The 24580-nt window shown below is 41.6% G+C and overlaps 3 protein-coding genes across 6 annotated transcripts; 1 reads left to right on the top strand and 2 right to left on the bottom strand.

The window, feature by feature from the left end:
* Positions 1-870: 870 nt before the first annotated feature.
* rgn (regucalcin) lies at positions 871-5244 on the bottom strand. The gene is made up of 8 exons (XM_071479514.1): positions 5117-5244; positions 3465-3689; positions 3166-3348; positions 2380-2480; positions 2150-2264; positions 1925-2056; positions 1309-1463; positions 871-1185 (listed from the first exon to the last, which is right to left on the bottom strand). The coding sequence occupies exons 2-8, from the start codon at positions 3628-3630 to the stop codon at positions 1135-1137; spliced, it is 903 nt and encodes a 300-aa protein (XP_071335615.1). The 5' UTR covers positions 3631-3689; positions 5117-5244; the 3' UTR covers positions 871-1134.
* Positions 5245-5896: 652 nt separating this feature from the next.
* vps16 (VPS16 core subunit of CORVET and HOPS complexes) lies at positions 5897-14449 on the bottom strand. 4 transcript variants are annotated; one of them, XM_071479494.1, is made up of 25 exons: positions 14267-14448; positions 13628-13716; positions 13413-13504; positions 13069-13197; positions 12755-12899; positions 12496-12611; positions 12214-12336; positions 12063-12118; positions 11773-11862; positions 11480-11651; positions 11235-11366; positions 10743-10870; positions 10569-10604; positions 10366-10474; positions 10066-10200; positions 9093-9201; positions 8917-9014; positions 8690-8794; positions 8099-8176; positions 7757-7843; positions 7257-7339; positions 7061-7157; positions 6854-6957; positions 6605-6769; positions 5897-6136 (listed from the first exon to the last, which is right to left on the bottom strand). In XM_071479494.1, the coding sequence occupies exons 1-24, from the start codon at positions 14314-14316 to the stop codon at positions 6628-6630; spliced, it is 2505 nt and encodes an 834-aa protein (XP_071335595.1). In that variant the 5' UTR covers positions 14317-14448; the 3' UTR covers positions 5897-6136; positions 6605-6627. The 4 variants fall into 4 exon arrangements, with proteins under 4 accessions (XP_071335595.1, XP_071335594.1, XP_071335596.1 ...); XM_071479493.1 differs by having other exon boundaries at positions 5897-6410; XM_071479495.1 differs by having other exon boundaries at positions 5897-6769; positions 8099-8146; positions 14267-14449.
* A 2687-nt stretch (positions 14450-17136) lies between these two features.
* On the top strand, positions 17137-24502 carry cavin2b (caveolae associated protein 2b). Its single transcript, XM_071479508.1, has 6 exons — positions 17137-17510; positions 18862-19002; positions 19197-19298; positions 21566-21832; positions 21903-22055; positions 22327-24502. Exons 1-6 carry the CDS (start codon positions 17265-17267, stop codon positions 22681-22683), a joined length of 1266 nt encoding a protein of 421 aa, XP_071335609.1. The 5' UTR covers positions 17137-17264; the 3' UTR covers positions 22684-24502.
* The last annotated feature ends 78 nt before the right edge of the window (positions 24503-24580 follow it).

A 24580-nucleotide genomic window follows, 5' to 3' on the forward strand; every position in this document is an offset into this window, starting at 1 on the left:
CTGAGTTACCTGTGTTACCTCAGACACACACGAGTCTTTAAAGCAGCTGTCGGCAGGCTTGTGAAAATCCAGGACAGAAAATTTGAAGAGACACAAGTTTCAGGTCTCTCCCCCTTTTTCCACTGAGCTCCAAATCTGCCTCCCAAGTCCCTCCCCTGACTATAGAGGAGGTAGCGCACACCAGAGAGCACGTGTGGATCTTAGCTCGGGTGCATGAGCGCAGTATCCACAGCAACCACAAAATATGGAACACACAGAAGTAACAACTGGCCTGTTCTACTCTCAGATAACATTGACTTTATACTTTAGGTAAGACTCAGTGTTTCTGTTTATTTAGCAACAGTCAACTTTGGGATAAAAGTAAGGTTGCAATGTTTCTGAAAGTACAGCTTGTTTATACAGCCTAGATTACCAATAAGTAAAAGTTAACATTCACTGCAGTGTTTTACTCACTGGCACTTTGATAAATGTGACATTTTTACCTGTTGATGTGGACAGAGTTTTGAGACTGAGGCACAGGCCTGAGAGGAAGAGCACATCCCCTCAGCTGCTTCTACACGCCGACAGATGGGTACAAGCAAGACCTGTGTAGTTGGCGCATCTGGCAGCATGCGCAAGGGAGGTGGGAGGTAAACCTGTCTGCAGTGTGTGCAAGAACTGTGACTGACAGTCAGCCAACACTCCCCCCTGGGTCTGATTGGTGGTATTGAACTGGGAGCGGTGGATTTTTGCAAATCGCATTACAAACTGTAGGTGGAACCAGAGAAGCTGGATTTTTTCCAAAATTACCTGCCTCATGTACAACTGTCAGAATATAGTGACAGATTCAGCAAATAAGACAAAAAAATTGTTCCTACTGAAGCCTTAACACTCTGTTGATCAATGTTTATTAATTTTCACTAATTATAAAGGTCAATATAATTAATTGAGACATGAACATGCTAAGTTTGGCTGACTGTGATTGGCTGTTGAATGTACAAACTACAAACATTTCCTGAAAATCATCGACCTATAAATCAATTACACCTGAGCTACATATTGATAAACAATTAATGAAGTTATTGATTGAGCTAACAGTTAAGAAGTCTGCTGATCACTTCCTGCAGCTGATCTGTACTGTGATTGGCTTGAAGATCACCCTGAGAACGAGTTTGAAGGTCGACCTTTGACCCCGAGTCCACTCACCTGCAGAACCACACATAAACAGACACAGACAGATGTACGACACTGAACACGTGAGTCAGAACACAGGTGCATTGATGATACAGATGATTCAGTGATACAGATGAGCAGTTAACTGAGTCTCACCCTGAAGGTATGTCCGGCGAGTGGCTGCTGGCTGCTCTCTGATTGGTCAAGGCCCAGACAAGCTGAGGTCACATAGAGGTCAGAGTAGTCAGGACCTCCAAAGCAACAGGAAGTGGTCTTCGTCACTGGGAGAGAGACTGTATGCAGCCGCACACCTGAGAGAACACAACAGGTACCCTTCATCTTCATCATCACTTTTTCAAACGTTCAGGTAACTGGACTTGGTTTAGATCACAACTGTTGTTCACATCTGGAGAGTCGTTCAGGTCACATGACTCCAGGTGTGATTAAACATTTTGATGTAGACCTCTGTTCCCGTTCAGGACTCTTTAACCCATCTGTCGTATCTGTCCAATGTGGACTCTGTTGGTCTCATAGGACCACGTGGGTCCCATAGGAAAGGTCCCATAGGAAAACCTTGTTTTTGTCTTCTTCTGTCACATGACCACGTTAGCAGATGTGAACGGCTCTCTAGGTGTTAAACAGCTGGAACTCAACAACAGTCAGAACTGAAGAAAAAGAAACGTCCAGCACACTTTGACTGAGCCAGTACTGACCAGTATAACCATTATGACCAGTACTGACTAGTGTTACCACTATAACTAGTATAACTAACCAGTGACAGGGTCGATGTTGATGACCCGTCCTCCATTGTAACAGGCGACCCAGAGACGACCTTCAGCATCAACTGTCATCCCATCAGGAAACCCCTCCCCCTCCTCCATACGGTACACCACACGACGGTTACCTAGGCAACAACAAGCGCAAATAAGAAACACAGTTATAAATATGTAACTTTTCACTGCCTTTCAAACATACTGCAGTATAAATACACAGTTACCAAGGTGTCCTGAGTTTAAGTCGTAGTCGAAAGCGTCAATGCTCAGAGACAAACTGTCGATGTAGAAAAACGTCTTCTGATCCAAAGACCAGTCCAGACCATTAGATATGTCCACCTGAGAGACAGACAGGTAGAGAGAGAGAGAGAGACAGACAGGTCAAAGACCAGTCTAGACCATTAAATATGTCCTCCTGAGAGAGAAAGGTAAACAGACAGACAGGTGATATTACCTGGCTCAGGTGTTTGGTCACGGAGAGGTCAGAGCTCACAGAGAACAGAGACCCTTGTTGCTTCTGAACTTCTGCAGGTCGCTGCTCCTTCCCCATCGTACCTGAGACACATCACACTGTTACCATGGTAACATAGTCTCACCCCACACAGGTAACAGACAGGTGATGACACAGACATACGTACACCACTTCCAATGCAAAGGTTTGTATCTATAAATGATGGAGACTGTGTGCACCTGTGTGGAGACTCATCTGTGGAGACTCACCTGTACATAAGGTGGTGACTGATCTTTAACTATAAAGGTATAACAATGCCTCTCACATTTTATCTCACAGGTGATTGGTGGACATGATTACTTGCGTTCAGACTCAGGTATCTGTGCTGCTGAGACTCTTGTTTGTCTCACTGCCCCACAGGAACATGTAAATCAACCATCATGGGTTTGACCATTTATGGTTAATTGTGGAAGCGTAATAGGCAGAGCATGAGGCTAATCAAAGTGCTGACATTTTCAGGTTGATTTCAATTCAATTCAATTTTATTTGTATAACGCCAAATCATAATATACATTATCTCAAGGCACTTTACAGGGTAAAGAGGAAAAACTCTGTTTTAACAGGAAGAAACCTCCAACAGAACTGGGCTCAGGGTGGGCGGGCGTCTGCCTTGGATGACTGATTGTGATTTATGCATGAAAACTGCAGGTGTGTTCACACCGTTTTATAATCTGATTTTATGGATCCTACACACTATTTCATAAGTGAGGCCCAGGGGAACAGACTCACCTGCCAGCAGTCGTCCAACCGGATCAACCTTTCCATCGTTTAGTCGATTGTTTGGTTTGTCCTCATCCAGATCCACCAGTGATGTCATTGTCTGAGTTGACCAATCGACAGCCACGATGCTGCGTCCAACACCTGCTGCATAACCACCTGACCTACGAGGAACTGCAAAGCCCACCATATCACCTGAGGATAGACAGGTAGGTCAGACAGATAGGGGAGATAATTACAAGTGTAATTAAAATTTAATTGTATAATTAAATGAACTCAGTTAAATATTTCTTGCGTGCTGACTGGCTCACCTGTCTCCACAGACTGGATCTGATTGGTCCTTGGACTCCAGCGATGGATTTTCTGGCCGGCGATGTCAACAAACAGCAGCGTCTGTTCTGACTCCTCCCACACTGGCCCTTCACCAATCAGAGTGCTTGCTTTCACCACACACTCCACCTTTACTGATGACATCATCACCTGTCTGTCTGGACCAATTACTGAGCAGGAATCACCTCATTCACCTGTACCTGTTCCTATGAACATACATTATAAAACAGTAAAATAGTAACATTACAGTGCTATAAACACCACTCTATACAAAGTACTTATGACTGTACTAGTACTTAATACATGACTACACAATAATACACTATGTACGGCACATAATGTTATTACACAATATAGTCCCGAGCACATGACTTAATAAAGCAGTACACAGTATGATAAATGTGTGATTACACAGTACTACTACTACTGTTATAGTATTACACTGTATATTATTATTACACAGACGACAAATGTACACTACAGAATACTACACAGTATCCTACACTAGTAGTATCATATACAACATATGAGCCCTCTGTGACAACACTGTACTACATCCATGCTGCATGTTAAACAAACCACTCTATAAAGAACCCCATAATACACAATACACTGCACTAATACTTCATGTGACTACATAGTAGGAGATACATATTCCATATTAATTTACTGCATGTAAGTCACTAAATATTTTACTACTACACATTTTCTTACACAAACAAACTGCACATGGTGGTAGTACATGGTACTACATGGTACTGCATACTATAAAACACAGTACTGTTACGTGTTAAATTTTTAAAACATAATACCACATTACAGTCTGCAGCATCACAGTACCACATGTATTACACTGCTACATAGGGCTTAAATAGAGTAGTGTACTGTACAGTAGTACAGTGTACTGTAGTACATATACTACTGGAAGTTATGGATTAAATGCAAACATCCCGACAATACTACTGACCATGATTACTGCACATTCTACTGTTGTAAATCGTATATAGTGTAGTCCTGTAGTACTACAGTATTATGACCGTTCACTTATCGATCTGCTGGATTCTGTTGATTAACCGGGTCAGTTCATGTTTTAACACTTTTCTCTGTCACCAGACTCCTTAAACAATCCGTCACTTTTTCTTGCTGGCTTGCTGACTAGCGCTTTACAGACGTGCTGGAATCTAACTACAGACTTTTTAGGAATCTAACAGCTTTTCTCCTATATACGGTACGGATAACATATGGAGCAGAACAACAGCTTAATAAAATACCAGCTTTTAGAAATCCACCAGTGTTTTCTAACGTTACCTCCAGTGTCTACCTCGGTGATTGAACGGAGTCAAAGTTTCAATTGAAGTGGACTTAAACGCAGTTTGGTGTGTTTCTGAATGCCGATGTGAAGAATGACTTAAGGCACGTTCAGTTACATAAACTCGACAACGCTCACTTCCCTTAATAGGAGTTTTAAATTAACAAATTTGTAAACGGGGTCTGGCTCAGCTCCTAAGACAGGCTCATAGCGCATGTACAACTTAAGGTGGCCCTGGACTCCATATCTCCAGTTCAACATTAAAACTATGCAAAGTTCAGTCAGCGATTTAAATATATATTTGTACAGAACATAAGCACCTACCTGCTGCAGTGACTCTCACTCCGCACTACTTGAGTTTCTGCTGATTCTGTGCATCAGCTGACAACGTCACAGCCCCGCCCCTCCCAAACGGCTGACTCCCACTAAACGTACACGAACACAGTAAATTGGGGACGTTGCGAAATTCATTAAGTTATAATGATAAGATATTTACCCTGTCCTTTTTATATACAGTCTATGGTAAATATAGATAGATAAACATTTTTCTTTAATAATTTACACGTTTTTTTTTAACAATGCAGCGATCTAAAAAACATTTTAATATGTAGGTTATTTATTTTGTCAATTGAAACTTTAATTTTTAAAATAAGTTTTGGTTGAAGTTTGTTACCTTCAGAGGAAACTTAACTACACAGAAAACTGTACAGTACGTACAATAAAATATATATTAACAGAATATTAATGTTTATTCATAATTTTGAACTGACAAACATACCTACAACTGCCTGTCATGTGACCACTTTATGTTTAGGTCATGTGATAACAACTGATCAACTCTCTGCCAAGGAAGACCATAAGATGTTGCTGAAAGCTCTGGAAACAACAAGCAAGTCAAATCTTATACTGAGAATAAAGATTCAAAGCTACAAACAGAAAAAAATTAAAAAAGAAATTAAACCAAATAACAAAGAATATGAAAGAAAATCTTGATAAAAATGTAGTAACTGAAAAGAAATGCACATCGTGCTTTAGGAAAACCATCATCAGCTCAAACATCACTGACATCACCTGTAGCTTCTTCACAATAAAACATCCAGCTGGTTCTCTGGCACAAAGCTTTTAATGTGAAGCAGCAGCAGCAGCAGCAGGAAATGTAGGTTAACATCAGCCGTAACTGTACACAGCTCTGACACACCTGAACGCTACTCAACAGCAAAATGATGCAGGTTAGAACCTCAGAGATTCAATGATGGCAAATGTTCGAGTGTGGTCCAGTTGTGGTCTGGCTCTGGCTTATTTTCAGTGTCCACCAAATCAGAGGCAGAAGGTCTGAGACATTTCCTGTGTTACACAGTGAAGTAACAGAGACATGACAGGACATGAGCGGAGAAGGTCCTGGACCAGATTTAAAATGGGGATGATGCAGTTCAACCAGTGTGGGTTAGGGTTAGACTGGATGACTAGTTACTGGGCTATAATTGGACAACCACTGTTTGGGGGAGAGGCTAGTTCTACAGGTGCCAAGGCTGCCATGAAAATCATGTGAGACAGTAGAAAGTTCAAGAAGAGGCTGATGAGAAGGTTCAAGACTCTGTCCTGAAGGTCTGCAGTAGTCCTGAAGCAACACAACCCAAATAGAAACACAGAAGTAGAAACAGCTTTAAGTCTCATCAGCTGACTGATCAATAATGAAGCAATGCACCATTTATCATCTGACATTAATGCACACAACAAAAGAAACAGGCTTCCATTACAACTCCTCTGGCATCAATCAGAAGGTAAATGGGGGATCACTTTCTGGCAGCAGACCTGTGTATACTCTGATCGGAGGATCACTTTTTGCCAGCTGTGGCTCTGGCTCGGTTCAGCCTGTCAATCAGCAGCCGGTCAGAGGCGGAGCATCTGGAGAGGACTGTCCCCATCTCTGATTCGTTCCTGCGCTCTATCGCAGCGTCTGCCGCCCCCTCCAGGTCACTGACAGGGAGAAGAGAAGAAAACAGTTACCTATGTGGTCAGAGATCACCTCTCTGATGATGTCACAAATGTGCCCTTTGTTACCTGACAGCCAGGTGAGCTTTGACCTTCTGCTCATGTGTCACCTTGGAAACATACTTCTTGGCTTCATATTTGTTGTTGCACTTCATGCAAACTTCAACAAATGCCTGAAGAAGAAACAGAGCTGAGACTCATGGGAGATATAGTTCGAACTTTATTTAAATAACAGTGAGGTTAACAGTGTTAATGAGGGGTGGGGCTTTCACTAACCAGGTAGCCAATAGGAGACTTCTTGCTCTTAGAGAATTTCTCTAACTCCTCCCACTCCTCTTTCTCTCCATGAGACTTCAGCTTCAACCACCAGTACCTACACAGGTGAGATGGAAAGGTGAGAGGGAGAGAGACAGGCAGACAGGTAGGCAATTATAGCAGCAGCAGATGTGACATCACCTCCTGAGAGTTTCACCTTTTGTCAGGTACTCTGAAGTCTCTGTAAAGTTGTTCTGCCTGTTTGTGAAGTCCTAACGCCAACAGAGCCTCCATGGTTGCCTGGAGAGAGGACACACAGGAAGTGACATCACAAGGCATGCAGTGACTGCATCCTGTGTTTGTATTTAATTGGACACATTTAAATACTTCTTATTTAAAGAAACCACCCAGAGGTTACAAACTGCAAACTATTTCTTCATACACCTTTATCTACCTGTACAGACAGTGCCAGTAGCCCCGCCTCTTTATCTATCTGTAAAGAGTATCAGTAGTCCCGCCACTTTATCTACCTGCAGACAGTCACAGTAGTCCTGCCCCTCTATCTACCTGTAAAGACTGTCCCAGTAGCCCCACCCCATAATCTATCTGTAAAGACAGTCACAGTAGCCCCGCTCCTTTATAGACCTGCAGTCAAATTAGCCACGCCCCTTTATCTACCTGAAAACCCTGTCACAGTAGCCCCGCCCCTTTATCTACCTGTAGAGACTGTCCCAGGAGCCCTGCTCCCTTCTCATCGTCCAGTTTACGTTGAAAACGAAGGAGACGCATCTCGTCCTCTGTGGCCTGGAGACAAAGTGTTTTAATTAAAACAAAGTTTGTTACCCGTCTGTAATACAACACAACTAACTGTCAGTTTCTTTCCAAACATGATTATCATGAACGAACAGCTGACTGACCTTGATTAAATATTAACATCATTTTAAACAGCACATCAGCTGAACTTCACTGATCCTGATCCTGACAAACTCAAACTGCTGCACGTTTTAACCATTTAACTTTTAATGTCAGGTTTTAATACCCATGATTCTTGTGTGTTACCTTTGCTGCAAACTCATTCTTGGCCTTGTTGTATTCGTCTACAGCACTCTGCAGGAAAGACAGACGGCTCTCTAACCTCTGCAGACAGGAAGTGATCACACTGCTTAGATAATATGGAGCACGAACAAACAGTTAACACAGATCAGCTAAACAGATCCTAGATCAGTCATCGACAGTGAAACTGATAACAACAAAAACACAACAATAACCAAACACAAGGTTCTGATGTTAACCAGGTTTGAACATTCAGGTTTCTAAGATTAATTCAGAAAGAAGAAAATAAAAACACAATGTCATTCATCAAACACATAAGTCAAAAATGATGAACAGGTGTGTCTATATGTGAACAGGTGCATCATGTACTGTGAGAAAACGTCAGTCTGGCTTTTATATCTTCAGAAAGAACAAAAGGTGAAATATGTAAACGCTGATTTATCTGGAGTTATTTTATAGTTACCATGGGTTGTTACCATTTTAAACCCCATCTTTCAGATATGTCTGACTCATCATTCTTGTCTTTCTTTACTGGCACGACCACCTGTTTCCTCAGTAACTAACAGTGTTAGTTACCTGACGTTAACCTGTTGTTACCTTCTCTCTGTAACTGGCAGTGACGTAGTAGTTGGCGAGCTCCTGATGATCATCGTCCTGATTATAAAGATCCTTCAGCGTGTCCTGTTCCTGCAGCTTACAGAACTGACAGCACAGAAATCAATCAATCGATAAACCACAAACTGATTATTTTATTTGTCTTGTCTGGATACAGGTAAAGAGTGATGAAAGTGAAGGACCAGAGTGATGAAGGTAAAGCTGTGTACCTGTCTGTAGAGGCTGAGCGCGACTGGTTGGTTCCTCAGAGTCATGAAAAAATCTCCTCTATTCATCTCGTTCTTCAGGTAACTGACCACTGTGTACACTGACAACACAGGATAAATCCATCAGTGACATCATCTGCCTGTCAGACAAGTAGAAGGCGGGGCTAACAGAGACTCACCCAGGTCAGTGTCTCCACTCTCCACAGCTTTACTTAGAGCCAACTGACTCCTCTTCATCTTCAACAGCAGAGGAACCTGTTCTCCAGACCGAGCCTCAAAATCCAACAACTGAGAGAACAGATAGAACAGACTGATGAACAACACACGAACAACAACATCAACAACAACACACAATCAGCAACAATAACAATGCACAGGACAACATCAACAACAATGTCAACAACACACAGGACAACGTCAACAACACATGAACAACAATGTCAACAACACACAACCAGCAACATCGACAATACACAGGATGTCAACAACACACAAACCACAACAATACACAATCAGCAACAATACACAGGACAACATCAACAACACACAAACCACTATGTCAACATCACATGAACAACAATGTCAACAACACTAGAACAACAACAACACATGAACAACAATGTCAACAAGACACAACCAGCAACATCAACAATACACAGGACGTCAACAACACACAAACCACAACGTCAACAATACACAATCAGCAACCTGAACAATACACAGGACAACATCAACAAACCACAACATCACATGAACAACAAGAACAATGCCAACAATACACAGGACAACATCAACAACACACAAACAACAACAGCAACACATAATACACACAGTCAGCAGTGATCGGCTGTGATCATCTGTGATCAGCAGTGATCAGCTCCTGTCTGTATCATGATGTTCAGACAACATCACTGTTTCACTGTGATACTGAATGAAACTTAAAAACAGGACGATTCTCAATGAAGTCCTGCACCCTGGAGCTTTATTGTGGAGGGACATCAGAGATAATGATTTCCTCAGGAAGTGATGTCAAACTGAGTCAGATCTACAAGTGGTTCAATTCTGGGTTCAGGTCTGGGCTCAGGTCTGACTCAGTCAGGACTCTGAGGAGAATGATTTTTGATGTCAAGTTCTTTGGTTTATAAAATTTACCTTGATGGCGAGCTCAGTGCGTCCACATTCATAAGCTTTCGCTGCAATGTGGGAGTAAGAAACTCCAGGTGAGTCTCCCACCTTCACACACACTGCTCGAGCTATGGCCTCGTCTGATAGGTCCTTCTGCTGTACCTGGACACACGCATCAACACATCACATATGTGACCTTTTGAGGGATCAGTACATAATTTAATCTGAAGGTAAGTCTTAATTTTGATTAATGATAATGATATAACAAAGGAGGCGGGGTCAGAGAAGGGAGGAGGGGTCAGGGGAGACAGGTGAGGATCAGGTTACCTTGCATGACGCCCAGTGTTTGAGGACTCTACTGACTCCCTGATAATCAGGAATCTTCAGGTAACGACAGATTTCTATCGCTAATGGATAAAACTGTCGATACACCAACCTGAGAGACAGACAGGTACAGAGACAGACAGGTGAGAGGTCTGTCTGACAGGTACCAACAGACACACACAGAGAGGTTGGATCAGTTAACTCACCTGTCTATCAACACCTGTAGAGTCATCTGTTTGAATCTGAAGTCAAAGGTCAAGGAGTTTGTTACCACGGTAACAGAGTGAAGAGTGTGTTTTCTACTGAAAACTGTTTAGAGTCCACTCCTTAAACACAGGACAGCAAATCTCCCATGATGCACCTGTAGTGTGTGAGGATACTGAGTGTGTGTGAGCGGCAGACCCACACTGCTCTCTCTGACGGCGTTCAGGACCCGGAGTTCTCTGCAGGTCGACACAAACTGATCTGGACTGAAGTCAGTTAGGAAGCACTTCCCAAAGGATGCCGCCTGTTGGACAAGACACCACATTACACTGTCCCAGACTGGGCCCAGATCAGTTTATACACTGACCCAAAAGCAGTTTACAAACTGACTCCAAATCAATTTATACACTGACCACAGATCAGTTTTTTACACTGACCCCAGATCAGTTCACATACTGACTGCAAATCAGTTCACAAACTGACCCCAGATCAGTTCAGATATTGACCCCATATCAGTTTATACACACACCCAAAATTGTGTTATACACTGACCTCAGATCAGTTTAAACACTGACCCCAGATCAGTCAAAGGTCGTTGTATACACTGACCCAAGACGAGTTTGTACACTGACCTCAGATCAGTTTAAACAGTGTTCACTGTATCTTACCCTCAGCAGGGATTTCTGTGTGTTGTTGTCATATTCATGACCTGCTGCCTCCACACACTGTCTGACTGCTTCTCCCAGCATGCTCTGCTCCTTAATCTCCCTCAGGTACTCATCAGCCTTCTGACTCGACTTCTACACACACGCACACACACACAGCAACAGAAATCAGATCTGAAAGAAAATCTTGAACCTTTATCAACAAAACTTCAGACAGACAGACAGGTGTGCAAGTAGACAGGTGTCACCTCGTACTCCCGGTGAGCCTCCAGCAGCAGAGCTCCAGGAGCCATGGATGCAATCTTGAAGATGTCCTGACAGACCAGAGGAACCTCCTGCAGAAGCTCCTGATTGGTCGAGCTGATGATCCGAACTCCATCCAGTTCTCCTACTAAAACACACGGATCCTCGATGGGGAACCTAGGGTCAGGGGTTAAGGGTCAAATGGGGGTCAATGAGAAGAACCCTGACAAGTTCTGGTCCCATTACAAGTCTGAACTGGTTTGTTACTGGTCTCATTGTGAACTGGTTTGAAGGATACTGGATGGTGTCACTACAGACTCCAGCCACCATGAGGAGTCTGTCCCACATCAGCACCACAGACGGCTGCTGACTCTTTGGTCTGCGACACCTGGACAGGTAGAGAGAGTGAGACAGGTAAACAGACAGACAGGTAGATTTAGTACAGAGCTAAAGATAATGAAACAGACTGAGAAACAGGTAAACAAACAGGTAAATAGGTAAGTCTGACAGGTTAACATATGAATATGAAGACAGGTTAATTAACAGTCAGACAGACAAGGAAACAACAAGTTAGACAGGTAAACATACCAGACCATCTGTTTGGGTGTCGTCATCTTTTTAGTGTCGACTTCAATCAGTTTGTCCTGCAGACACAAGTAATGACCTGTCAGTCATCCACACAGACCCTGCCCCCTCCGGAAAGACATCTGAGAGTTAACTGGACAGAGGAGCAGCTCACCTGGAGGTGGGAGGGGCCTGTCCACAGGTGTCCTGTGTCAGTGAAGAGAGCCAGGTATTTATAGCTGAAAGAAACACACATGTGGACGATACTGCCGTCCTGAGGACTGAGACCTGGAGGACACTGAGACAGACAGACAGGTGAGGTTAGATACCTGTCTGTGCCTGTCTATCTGACTCTCTTACTTTCTGTCTCACCAAAGCAGTGCAGGAAATGTTTTCCAGGATGTCTGTCTCTCTACCTGTCTGTCTCTCTACCTGTCTGTCTTTCTAACTGTCTCACCACAGCAGTGCAGGATGTGTTGTCCAGGATGTACAATTCAGGTCCATTGGACAGAAGGACTTTAGTCTGCCGGTCCTGAGTGAGGACGACCCAACAGGATGGCTTACCCTGCAGACCTGAGGACAGACAGACAGGTCAGAGAGAGAGACAGGTCAGACACAGTGAGAGAGACAGATCCGAAGAAGTCTACCCTGAATGTAAAAACACTGGTGACACATAATGACAGATGAACAGCATCACAAAAACAACCAGGTGTTACCTGGAACTTCAGGTAGCCTGCGGAGCTTCAAGTCGTCAATGTTAGTTGCCAAGGTGAAGCGGGAAGAGCCTGTTACTATAGCAACACCTGTCCCATAAGGAGAGTGGAACACTTTGGCCTCCAACACCTGACTCTGGACCACTTCCTGTTTAACACAACAGAAGGTTAACAGACTGACCTGTCCCATACTGATGTGTAAGTTAACAGGTTAGTTAGTTAACCAGTTAACAGACTGTCTGTTAACCAGTTAACAGACCTCCCATACTGAAGTGGTTAGTTAACAGGTTAGCCAGTTAAGCAGTTAACAGACTGACCTGTCCCATACTGAAGTGTCTCTTGAAGGATCCGAACAGATCGTAGATTAGAACTGATCCGTCTTCTTGAATACACAACAACTCATCACTGACCGTCCAACCCAATTGGACCACAGGACCACTCTTCCACTGAGACAGGTCAGAGAGAGAGAGAGAGAGAGAGAGAGAGAGAGACAGAGAGAGAGAGACAGGTCAGGGAGAGAAGGATGGGTAATTTCAGACAGTCCAAAGGCTGATAAATGAGGATAAATATGAAAAAAGGAGAAGTGTATGTGTGTTTTAGTGAGGACAGAATTTGATTGGTCAATAATAACAACAGTAATAACAGGTGTGTTTGTAGTTACAGGGAAACTGGTGATTACAACTCCAGATGCTGAGTAAATCTCCAACTGTGGACGAGAACTCGGAGAAGGTCGGTGAGGTTCTCTGAGGAGAGCTGAGAGAGAGATGGGTTCAGAGAGAGACGGGTACAAGTGTGTGTGTGTGTGTGTGTGTGTGAGTGTGTGTGTGTGTGTGTGTGTGAGTGTGTGTGAGTGTGTGTGAGTGTGTGTGAGTGTACCTATTGGTCCTCCGTACGGAGCTGCAGCCACCAAACTGTCTCTGAGTCCATCACGTAGGTTCCAGCACATCTCATATAGCTCCGTCTTACTGCACACAAAAACATTAACAAGTATAAACATCAACAAACAAACAAACACACACACACACACACACTGTTCCAACAGACTCCATTTAAATATCTGTCATTTAAAGCTGTTGTTTCTGAGGGACACAAACAACACAAGCTAACCTGTCTGAACTCTCGTCATGGATGTAATTCACCTGAGACCACCTCTTGTGTTTGATAAGTGTGATCAATTTGACACACCTGTTTAGCACCAGTTTCAATATCATTGCGTCACACACTGAAGTTCAATCTAAAACTAGTATGAAGCTTCCGTTAGTGTCAGGTGATGATGGGTGACGATGCTAGCAGAGCTAATGAACACTAAACGAGCTGCAATAAAAAAAACAATCAGCTGTTAGATTGACTTGAATCTACAGTGTGATAGCGGCTAACAGTTAACCTGCTTCCAGGTGTCTGTGACGATTCTCAGTCATTCTGAAAAAAAATGTTTCCTGCTGCTGTTCGTGGTTAACTGCACGGTAACGTTAGCTGCACGGCTAACGTTGGACCGATAAAGCAGAAATGACTAACCGATAAAAAGCTTCTCCCAGCGGGTTCCAGTTGGCTGTGATGAACGCCATGTCGTTTCCCCCGGAGAGTAGAAAACACCCTCAGTTCAACGATGAAGGTTCACTGTTAGCTTTAGTTTCAACAGTCAGCTGATCAGCAGCCACAACTTCTTCTTCTACGGCCAAATGAGCAGCACTTCTTCTACGGCCCAATGAGCAGCACTTCTTCTGTGTTCGCCCCCTTGAGGCCGACACGCGCCTGACAGGGCGGAGAAATGTGTTCGATCATGAATTATGAAAAGTTTTAAATCAACATGATTTAATGAGTGCATTTGTTGTTATTTTTAACGTGTGTGACTTAAGTTACATTAGGGTTAAGGTTGGTAAAGATCTAATGAATGTAGGGCTGTGAACAGGGTTAAAGTTATGTGTTGGATCCAAACAATTTTTGGACGAAAGTTTCAAATTAACTCTTTAACTTGAATGTTGAAGTTTGTTTTTGACCTAATGAAAGACGAAGTACAAACAATGTGAAGATGTTATGTGACATATTTTCAACAGTGCAGGATTAAAACAAAAGCCTGAAGTGGTTAAAAGAAACAGGTCTTCAGAGTAAAGAGTTGTCTCTACATTTTCACAGACTATGGGAGGGAATTCCTGACGTTCCAAAATAACTCCACAGTCAGAGGATGATCCCCCTCCCCCTCCCATGCAGTACAGTAGAGGGTAGTGAGTGTATTGTGTTTGTATGAATTCCATGATGTGAGCGTCTCTTCCTGTTTCCAACTCTGACCTATACACTCCTGAAAAACGTTCTGTGTTCTGACTTTGCTGTACTGATAAAGAACCTTCAAGTAAAATCACAAACTCAGAGTCCCATGATCTGACTCATCGTATCATCTGACCCTGATTTATCAAGTCTGATCTATAATAAAAACAATATTTCTTTTTAGCAACCCAACATGCTTTCATTAATTATACTGATAGGAGGACTGATCTAAAAGGAACCCAAGGAGCCTTAAACGTGATCCTATTCTTGGAGACCATCAGACTTGGTTCAAACAGAACCAAAGTCCCTAGAAAGGTTTTTTTTAATTACCCCCAAGATTCAAGAACCAAGAGTTCTCCAAAATTTCCCTCAAAATTTGTCTGAGGTTAACCTGAGGTTCTACTCAAGTTCCTCTAATATTCCCCAGTGGTCCTCTATTGTTCCCCTAAATCTCTCATAGGTTCAACTATGACTTCTCCAACATTTCTTTAAGGATCCTGTAAAGATCCCCTAGGGTTTCCCTGAATCTTTTCTTTGTTTCTCAGAGGTTCTCACAGGTTGCTGCAGTTCTCCTAATGTTCCACTTCAGCTCAAATAACCTAACCCTATCCTCTCAGGTTCCCTTGAGGACTATCCCCAAGGTTCACTTTAAGTTCCACTAACCTTCCCCTTAGGTTGTCTAAAATTTACAGTATATATATATATCAATATTTAAAAAGTTGAAAAAGTTCTGGATCAACACACACAACACTCAAACAGCAGCTCAACTTTCCACCAAACTCCATTAAAACCCTGTCACATTTGATGATCCTCTGTTTTGTTTTTTCATTGTTTTGTTTTCCTTACTGCAGAGTAACTTTAAATTCACTGCTTTGTCAGTTAGTCCTGGTTATAAACTTTTTCTTGTTCTCTGTAGTAAAGTCTTTTCATGTCACAAAATAGACCAGTTTTCCATGAACACAGGGTGAGAGACATTAACACACAAAGAGAGGAAGAGGGAGAGCGAGAGGCTTCCTTCCAAATGACTTCACCTTAAAAACATGAGAGACTCTCTCTCTCTCTCTCTCTCTCTCTCTCTCTCTCTCTCTCTCTCTCTCTCTCTCTCTTTACAATCACAAACACAGTCCCTTCAGTCCTGTTGTCATGGTAACAGACCCCTCCCCTGGGTGTGGTAAAGACACACTGGAAACTCAGAGTTAACCATTTCAGCTCTCTATCTGTTTAAAGGTTTTCATCAATTCATATTATTTTCACTTTTATTTGTGTGTCTATTTAGATGAGATTATTTGGTTTTTCACATTTTACTTTAATTTTTTATTTTAGTCTTTTTTATTTTATTTATCATAAACTCAATCTTAAAATTGTATTTATATTTTATTTAATCAGTTATTATATTTACTTAATTCCATATGTGTATTTACTTTGTTTTTATTTGTAATTTTGTCAAATTTATTTATAAATATATATTTTATGTCTAATTTATAACTTAAATAGTATTTGTATTTTAAAGATATATAATATTGTTGTCACTTTTTATTGTTAACGTATTCTAACATCTTTATATTAATTTTTGTATTAGTCATTGTTTGTTTATTTTCAAATTTCCTATTTCATTTTTGTTCTCTAAATTTATAATATAATAGTTCTATAAATGTATTTAAGTATACAGATATATTATATATAATTTTAGATTTGAATTTTTATTAGTGTATTTTGTTTTATGGGTTTCTTTGTGATGAATTCTAATTAATATATGTTGGACCTGGATTGTTTTGCCTCATCAAGGTGTTTTTAATTTTTATTTATTCTAGTTTTAAATTCTGGGAGTTGTGTCTTTTATAATGCTTCCTGTAACAGTGTGTTTGTTGTGATCAGTTTATTTGAGTTCAGTCTTTTTATTTTGTCTTTTATTTTGACATTTGTGAGACTGACTGATCAACAATAAAACAACAATAAACATGAAATGTTACGTTAAAATAAAAGTTTCTTCCTCCTCAGTGAAGCTGCAACTCATCTGTTTTCACACAGCTCAGTGTTGTGTTTGTGGCAGTGAAGGAGTTAAAGGTGTGGACATTTCCACAGTTGGGAAGTTAGACGGAAAGTTTCTGTCTGGGCCAACCAATCAGAGAGTAGCACACACGTACACAGACAGAGAGAGAGAGGCCGGGTGGGTGAGGTAGAATCTACAGTGGTTTTTTGCAGCAGGGAAAGCCTTTGACCGTTTTGGAGTTTTTGGTTCAACAAATTCATCATGGTGACCACTGAGACCCACCAGAGCCAAGACCTGCTGGTCCCCCCCAAGAACCACGATCTACAGGAACAGCAGGACCAGCAGAACCAGCTGGAGGAGGACCAGGCCTCCCCCTTGTCTCCCCTGGCAGGTTTTGACCCAGAGAAGATGAGTCAGGGACCCGTCAACGCCATCACAGTCCTTACTCTCCTGGACAAACTGGTCAACATGCTGGACGCCGTGCAGGAAAACCAGCACAAGATGGAGGTGAGAGAGGGGTGGGCCAAACCAGGACACCAGGTCTGAGTGTGGGGGACCTGCAGCGACTCCAGGACTGACATGTTTATTACAGACATGTTTTCCTCATGTTTTCAGGGCCAGGGCTCCAGAAAATCCATTCTACCAAACCCCAGTTAAAAAAGTTTTGATTTACTTGAACAGTTGACACAGCTGTTTTGATCTTTTATTTTTCTCGTACTGTCCAGTCTGATGCCATCTTTCTCTCATCAGTCTAATTTAGTCTCTTCTTCAAACCTCACATTATTGTAGCTGCAGGATAAAGATGTTTCCCCCATGTTTCTGTTGTGATGGACTCTTGTTTGTAATATTGTTGTTCTGCTTTGGCTCATCCTCTTTATCTACAGAGATTTAGGTCAGCTTTAACCCTTCAGGCAGATTTTACTACTTATTATATTTAATCTGTATTCCTCTGGACACAGAAACATATACACAGGTCTAAAAGTCTAAGATCACTTTCCCATTCAAGTGAATCACAAAATATATTTTATAGCTACATGAGAAGAACTAACATAAAAAATAAAAATTAAAAATACAGGTCTGAGTCACTTCAATTAAACAGTTTGAAAACACATGAACATTTATTTCGAACAAAGCTCCACTGAAAAAGTCATCTGTATAACTTTAAGTAATTGTCTCTCAGTCTGTAGCTAATTACCATGTTTCAGGTCGACGGCCTGGTTTATGACTTCTCTCTGTCGTGTTGATTTTGACTGCTAACTGTCAGTTAAAGGTCAAATGTCACATGATGTCATTTCTGTATCAGTCAGACTCAATTTTGAGCATCTCCTGAAACACAAACAGTTTCTTCACTTTGACCGTTTGCTGCATTTTTAAACTCAGGTTTGGCTGAAAACCAAAAATCAGCCTCCAGACAAACTGGAACTACTTCCTGTTTCTGTGGCTTCAAAGTAAAAGCTGTTTGTAGTTTACAGATCAAGTGGTGATGTTAATAACATGTTAGACCAGGTTGTGTTTTCTGTCAAAGTGGTTTAAACTTTGCATCACCAACCAAGTACCAAGCAGCAGGAAATATATAACCTATAATTTATAATCTATAATCTATAACATATAACCTATCATCTGTAACCTATAACCTAAAATTTGTAACCTATAACCTATAAATTATAACCTATAATCTATAATCTATCATCTATATGTATATTACTTATTTGACCTTTTATGTGGATGACAGGGACAAGAAAATATTTGCACTGAGCCAAAGACATTTGTCTAAAGTCAAACTTGCTCCATCATAATGTTGAATGTTTGATTATCAAGATGATCTCTTGTTATTGATTGGTCATTGATTGTGTTTCAGGCACATCAGGTGGAGATGGAGGGCGTGGTCAGAGGGATCCAGGCTGATATGACCAAACTGTCCAAGAGTCACAGTCATACCTCAAACACCGTCAGTAAACTGCTGGACAAGAGCCGCAAACTCTCCGTCACCATGAAGGAGGTGAATAGATCACACCTGTCAATCAAACTAGACACATTTAAATCTGCCATATTTATTTTTTCTTTCTGATCTGTTATGATTGTTAACTCCTTTGCTTGGACTGGTGTTTGCCTGTCTCTTTGTTTCATGTTTCTGGTTTTTATGTTACCTGTTACTTGTTGATCTACCTGTCCTCACACCTCATTTTCTTACAGGTTCGTGATAAGATGGAGCGTCAGGGCGTCCAGGTGAAGAAGCTGGAGGCAAACCACGCCCACCTGATCAGCAGAAACAACTTCAGAGTCCTCATCTTCCAGGTCAGTATGACTGATATACACTGAAACCAGATCAGGGGGTCAGGGGTCAAAGGTCAGGAGTCAGAGGTATGAAGTCAGTGGTCAGGTAGAGGCTCACTGTGAAGTGTGGATCAGGACAATCTGTTTTTATAGTGCATTGCCTCATCAATTAAGTCTCCATTAGTCCATCCTTAAGTCTTGGTCCAGGTTCCAAGAATGCAAAATACCCCAAAAGCATGCTGGGAGATGTAGTCTCTCTAAGGTCTCCTCCACATATAAGTCATCTTCTCCAGGAGTCTGAAACCCCTCACAGATCTGATGTCCAGTTTGGAACCCACAACTATGAGGAAGTGAATGTCAACACAACCCAACAGGAAACCATCTTTACCTCCACCATCAACCCTTTAATCTGATAAGATCTGATTTAATCTGATCTGATCTGATGTAATCTGAATCTATCTTGAACCCCTCAGGTGCTTCTGTAAATTTTATAGAGACTCATTCCCCAGCTCTCACTCTCTCTGATGGTGATTTTCAGTCTGTGGCCTTATTTGGTCATAAAATGCTCCAGGAAGTGAACTGGGACCTTTATGGAAAACACAGAGAGAGAGAAATGAGAGACCAGTCATCATTTGGTCTGGTTGTCATGGATACGGTCAGATGAGAGGAATATAACAGAGTAGGTTATCACAGTAACTTCACATTTCCTGTTTCTGACGGTGAAGCAAAACCTGGTTGTAACCTGAACCTTAAAACCAAGACTGATGCTAATGCCAGCATGTCCTCAAAGAGCTCACAGAGTGCATAAATGTCCTCACAATGTAGAAGTGTCCCCACAGTGCATAAATGTCCTCACAATGTAGAAATGTCCTCACATTGCAGAAATGTCCTCACAGTGTAGAAATGTCTTCACAATGCCAACATGTCCTCACAGAGCTCACAAAGAACAGAATTGTCCTTGTGGCATAGAAATGCCCTCACAGTGCTAACATGTTCTCACAATGCAGAAAAGTCCTCACAGAGAGCAGAAATGTCACATTATAGTCTCTACAGATATACTGATAAAAGGCAGGTAACAACAACAATTACAAAATGACTGCTAACTGAAGGCCACAACAAATGTTTACAACAGGTCACAGCTTTAACCACTAGTAACAATGTACACTTCTGGGGGAGTAAATAACTATAACTACAGTTGAGATTGGTACAAGTCACAACAGGTAACTTTCAGTTAGAAAATTCAAGTATAGCTATCTACATGTAAGTACAGGTGGTTGGAGAGTAACCTGCTCAGTCAGATATTTTGTGATGTTTGTAGTAAATCTCAAAGTACAAAGTACAAAGTGTCCATGTCAGTACTGCAGTATCAGTGTATACATGTATGTATTATGAATTATGTTTTAGTATTTGCTGACTGTATTCTGTTTTCTCTCACCAACACCAAACATTCCCTCACCCAGCATTCCTCAGTTCATGAGTGTGTGTTACAGTGGGTGTATTGTGTGTTACAGTGTGTTACAGTGTGTATTGTGTGTGTTATAGTGTGTTACAGTGTGTGTGTCACAGTGGGTGTGGTCTCTCCCAGCTCTGCTCTTAAACCCTCCCTCCTATTCTCTCAGCTCAGCCTTCCTGGTCTACTTCATACTCAGTTTAATGAAGTTATTTCTTCTTTGTTTCAACAGTTTCTTTCGACTTTTTCAACATGACCGTGGCCAATGGCACAAAGACAGGCAGTCCACATATTTTTACGTTCTCATAAAGTTCTTCTTTGGTTCTGCTAAGGTTGCTCTGAAATCCCCCAAAGGCTTCTCCAAGAATCCACTGAGGTTCCACTAAGCTCTAACATTTTCCTATAGCTATCCTTATTTTCCTTTTGTTGTTTCTAATGTTTTAATAGCATTCCCCTTATGTTCCCATATAGTTCCTCTAAGGTTCCACCAAAGTTCCCCCTTACTCTTTCCCATGACTCCCCCTCACAGTCCCTCTAAGTTCCTGTAATGTTCCTCCTAATATTTCTCAAAGTTCCTCCAAATTTTTCTTAAAGGTTCCTCTAAGATTCTCTCAAGGTCCCAGTGTAATTCCTCTAATGATCCACCAAAGTTTATCTAAGAGTCCATCAAGTTTTCCCTTTAGTTACAGTGAAGTTACCTTTGGGAATCCACAAAGACATTTTTCTTCCCCTAAAGTCGTCCTAAGGTTGCACCAAGGTTCCAATAGAAATCTTCTATGGTTCCTCTGTGATTCCACTAAGCAAATGCTTTACCAATGTCTCCATTTCTCTCTCTCAGGAGGAGAATGAGATCCCCTCTAGTGTTTTTGTGAAGGATCCTCCACCGTTCCCTCGTGATGAGATTGTGGAAGAAGCTGAGGAAACGACACAGGGCACTGCTGATGGTAACCAGTCCCAGGAGGGTGGGCTCCACACCATCGACCTATCATCTGATGAGGACGTTGGTCTAGAGGCGGAGCTGGAGGAAGAGGAAACATGGCCTCATGATCTTGAGAACATGGAGAAGTCCAGAGCGGAGAAACTGAAGCGATCTAGTCTGAAGAAGGTCAGAACCACAGCTAGAAAGGTGTTCAAACAGACAAGAGACAGATGTGTGACAGTCTCTTCCTTTGCAGGTTGACAGTATAAAGAAGGCATTCTCCCGGCAGAACATTGAGAAGAAGATGACCAAGATTGGAACAAAGATTGTATCTGCGGAACAACGAGAGAAGATCAAACAGAAAACCTCTAGCCTTAAGGTTTCACCTTTGACCTTCAGCATCCGGAAGGTACTAGGATCTCTGTCATTGGTTATCCTCCATGAATCTGAATATAAGCAAGTGTTCTGAGGTTCTCTTAATATTTTCTAAAGGTACTCTTATGGTTCCCCAAAGTTTATTCCAATATTCCACTAATTTCCACAAGACTCCCCTAAGGCTTCTCTTAAGTTCTGTAAAACTTTTACCAAGGTTTTCCTTGAGTTCCATTACGGTTCCTCTGTGGTTCCCCCAAAGTTCAGTACCATTCCTGTGACATCTGACTCCTCTGTTTGTGTTTTAGCCTCGCAGCAGCTCTGACTCTCAGCCTGCCGAGGTCTCCGCCCAGACTGGGGAGTCGGTCATCACCGAAGCTGAGATCCAGGTGTCCCCACTAGACAGCACCAACCAGGAGGTCCCCTTCACTGAGGTCCATGCTCCGCTGGCCCCAGCTGAGCAGGAGGAGAAACAGGAGGAGTTGAAACAGGACATGACAGAGGAGGTGAAGGAGGAACTGAAGGAAGGTGAGGAGGCGTCAGTTGTGATGGAGGCAGATCTGTCAGTGGTTTCAGAGGGAGTAAGTCAGGAGTATGCTCTGTCCTCCACCCTGCCTCAGGAGGAGAAAGGAGAGGAAAGAGGAGCAGAGGAGGAGGAATCCTAAACACTCATCAGTATTCAAAGAAATGCAGATGAATGATCAATTAATCTCAGCTGTGATCAGTGCAGATCTGAACAGTCGACATTCTAGTAAATCCTCTTCTTTTATTTCTGGTAGAGTTAGATGTTCAGACTGACATGAGGCTAGAGCCCACAGCTATTAGCTTAGCTTAGCATGATGACTGGAAACAGGAGGACTAACTCTCAGAGGGGAAAACAAGAGAGGATCTACCTGAATGTGGAACTGTTCCTCTAAAGTTAAGTTTGTTATGTAGTTAATATATATTTCTCTTGTTTTGATAAATCTTCCAGATATCTGATCACATGTGCTGACATCTTCACATGTAAACCTGGAAACTTGTATCTCCAACATTTTAACTCTTCAGGAACTGAGGCCATTAACAGACAGTTTCCTGTTCTGTGACAGCATAGTATTTATGTGACAGTTTTTTATGACGTCAGAGAATTTTATTGTTAATTCTTCTACTGATCTGAAAACTTAGGTATACAAAACACTTCAAAGTCGGAGATACATGGTTTTCACAGGATAATTCCTTTCTATATTTATTCTTGTTTTCTGAAACAACAGCTGACTGATATAAATTTGATGACTAATAGTCAGCTGATCAATAACAATAATATAACATTAAAAACATTTGAATGAGTGGAACCCAACTGAAACAGCTGTCAATCATCCTGATGATGTTCTAACAAGCACAAACTCAGGGATCATGGAGGAAAACATGGTGCTAAACAGAACCCTGCTATCAAGGTTCCTCCTGGATTTCCCCAGTGTTCCCCATAGGGGGTCCCACAAAGGTTCTTCTATGGTTCACCCAACAGTTTAGGTACCACCAAAGTTCCTCAAAGTTTCCTCTAACATTCCTCTATTCCTAAACAAGGTTCCCCTAAAGGTTCACTTAAGGTCCAACTGAGGTTCCACTAATGCTCCCCTAACATTCACCTCAAATTCCCCCTGGGGTCCCCAAAGTTCTGACATGGTAGAAGTTTCCCCTAAAGTTCTATTGAGGTTCCACAAAGAACCTTCCAACATTCCTCTTAAGTTCCCTAAATTTCATCTAAGGTTCCTCAAAGTTTCTCCTGAGGTTTCACTCAGGTTCTCCTCAAGTCTTTTTTAGGTTTCCAAAGGTTTTTGTCAGCATTCCCTGTAGTACATTGAAGATTCCTTAACATTCCTTTAAAGTTCCTTTAAGGTTCCTCTTAGGGTTCTTAAGGTTCTCCTGAAGTTCCTGTCTGATTTGGTGTTTTGGTTACTTTGTTAGTTTAAACATCTTTTACTGAACATAAGAAATATGTTCTCTGATATTGTCTGCTGTTCACTGATGAATAAATCAAACCAGTTCATAGAAAACATAATAATCAATTTTCATCTACCAATTGATCAATCAATCACTTTAGTCTTCTACAGTCTGAGTATGTTATTTTATTGCCTCTGCTGATTTCTATACTGATCAATAATCAAGCTGTTTATTTAGTTATGTATTAACAACACAGAAGTATTAATAACTGTAACAGTGACAATTGAACTGATCAACAGACCTGATCAAACAGATTGATCAGTGACAGAGTTGACTGGAAACACCATCACTTAGAAACACACTGATCAGATGTAAAATCAGCTCTGACATGTTTGAAATAAACTTAAACCTGTTTGATCAGTTTAACGTTACAGAGTTTTTAACACAAATAAAAACACTGTGGTGCCAAAGAACATTTCCTGTTCGACTTATCTCTTACCTGTTTGACTTACCTCTTACCTGTGTGAAACTCTCCATATAACCAATAAAACCAGTGTAACCATGTTTGTGTTTCTGGTGTCTTATTTTCACATGACATGTTCAGTTCACTTCACAGAAACTAATGATCTTTGGGTTTTTAAC

Source organism: Trachinotus anak, unplaced genomic scaffold (assembly GCF_046630095.1).
Source record: "Trachinotus anak isolate AG129_WGS33_773 ecotype Australia unplaced genomic scaffold, CSIRO_AGI_Tana_v1 ptg000006l, whole genome shotgun sequence".
In the NCBI taxonomy this organism is placed as follows: domain Eukaryota; kingdom Metazoa; phylum Chordata; class Actinopteri; order Carangiformes; family Carangidae; genus Trachinotus; species Trachinotus anak.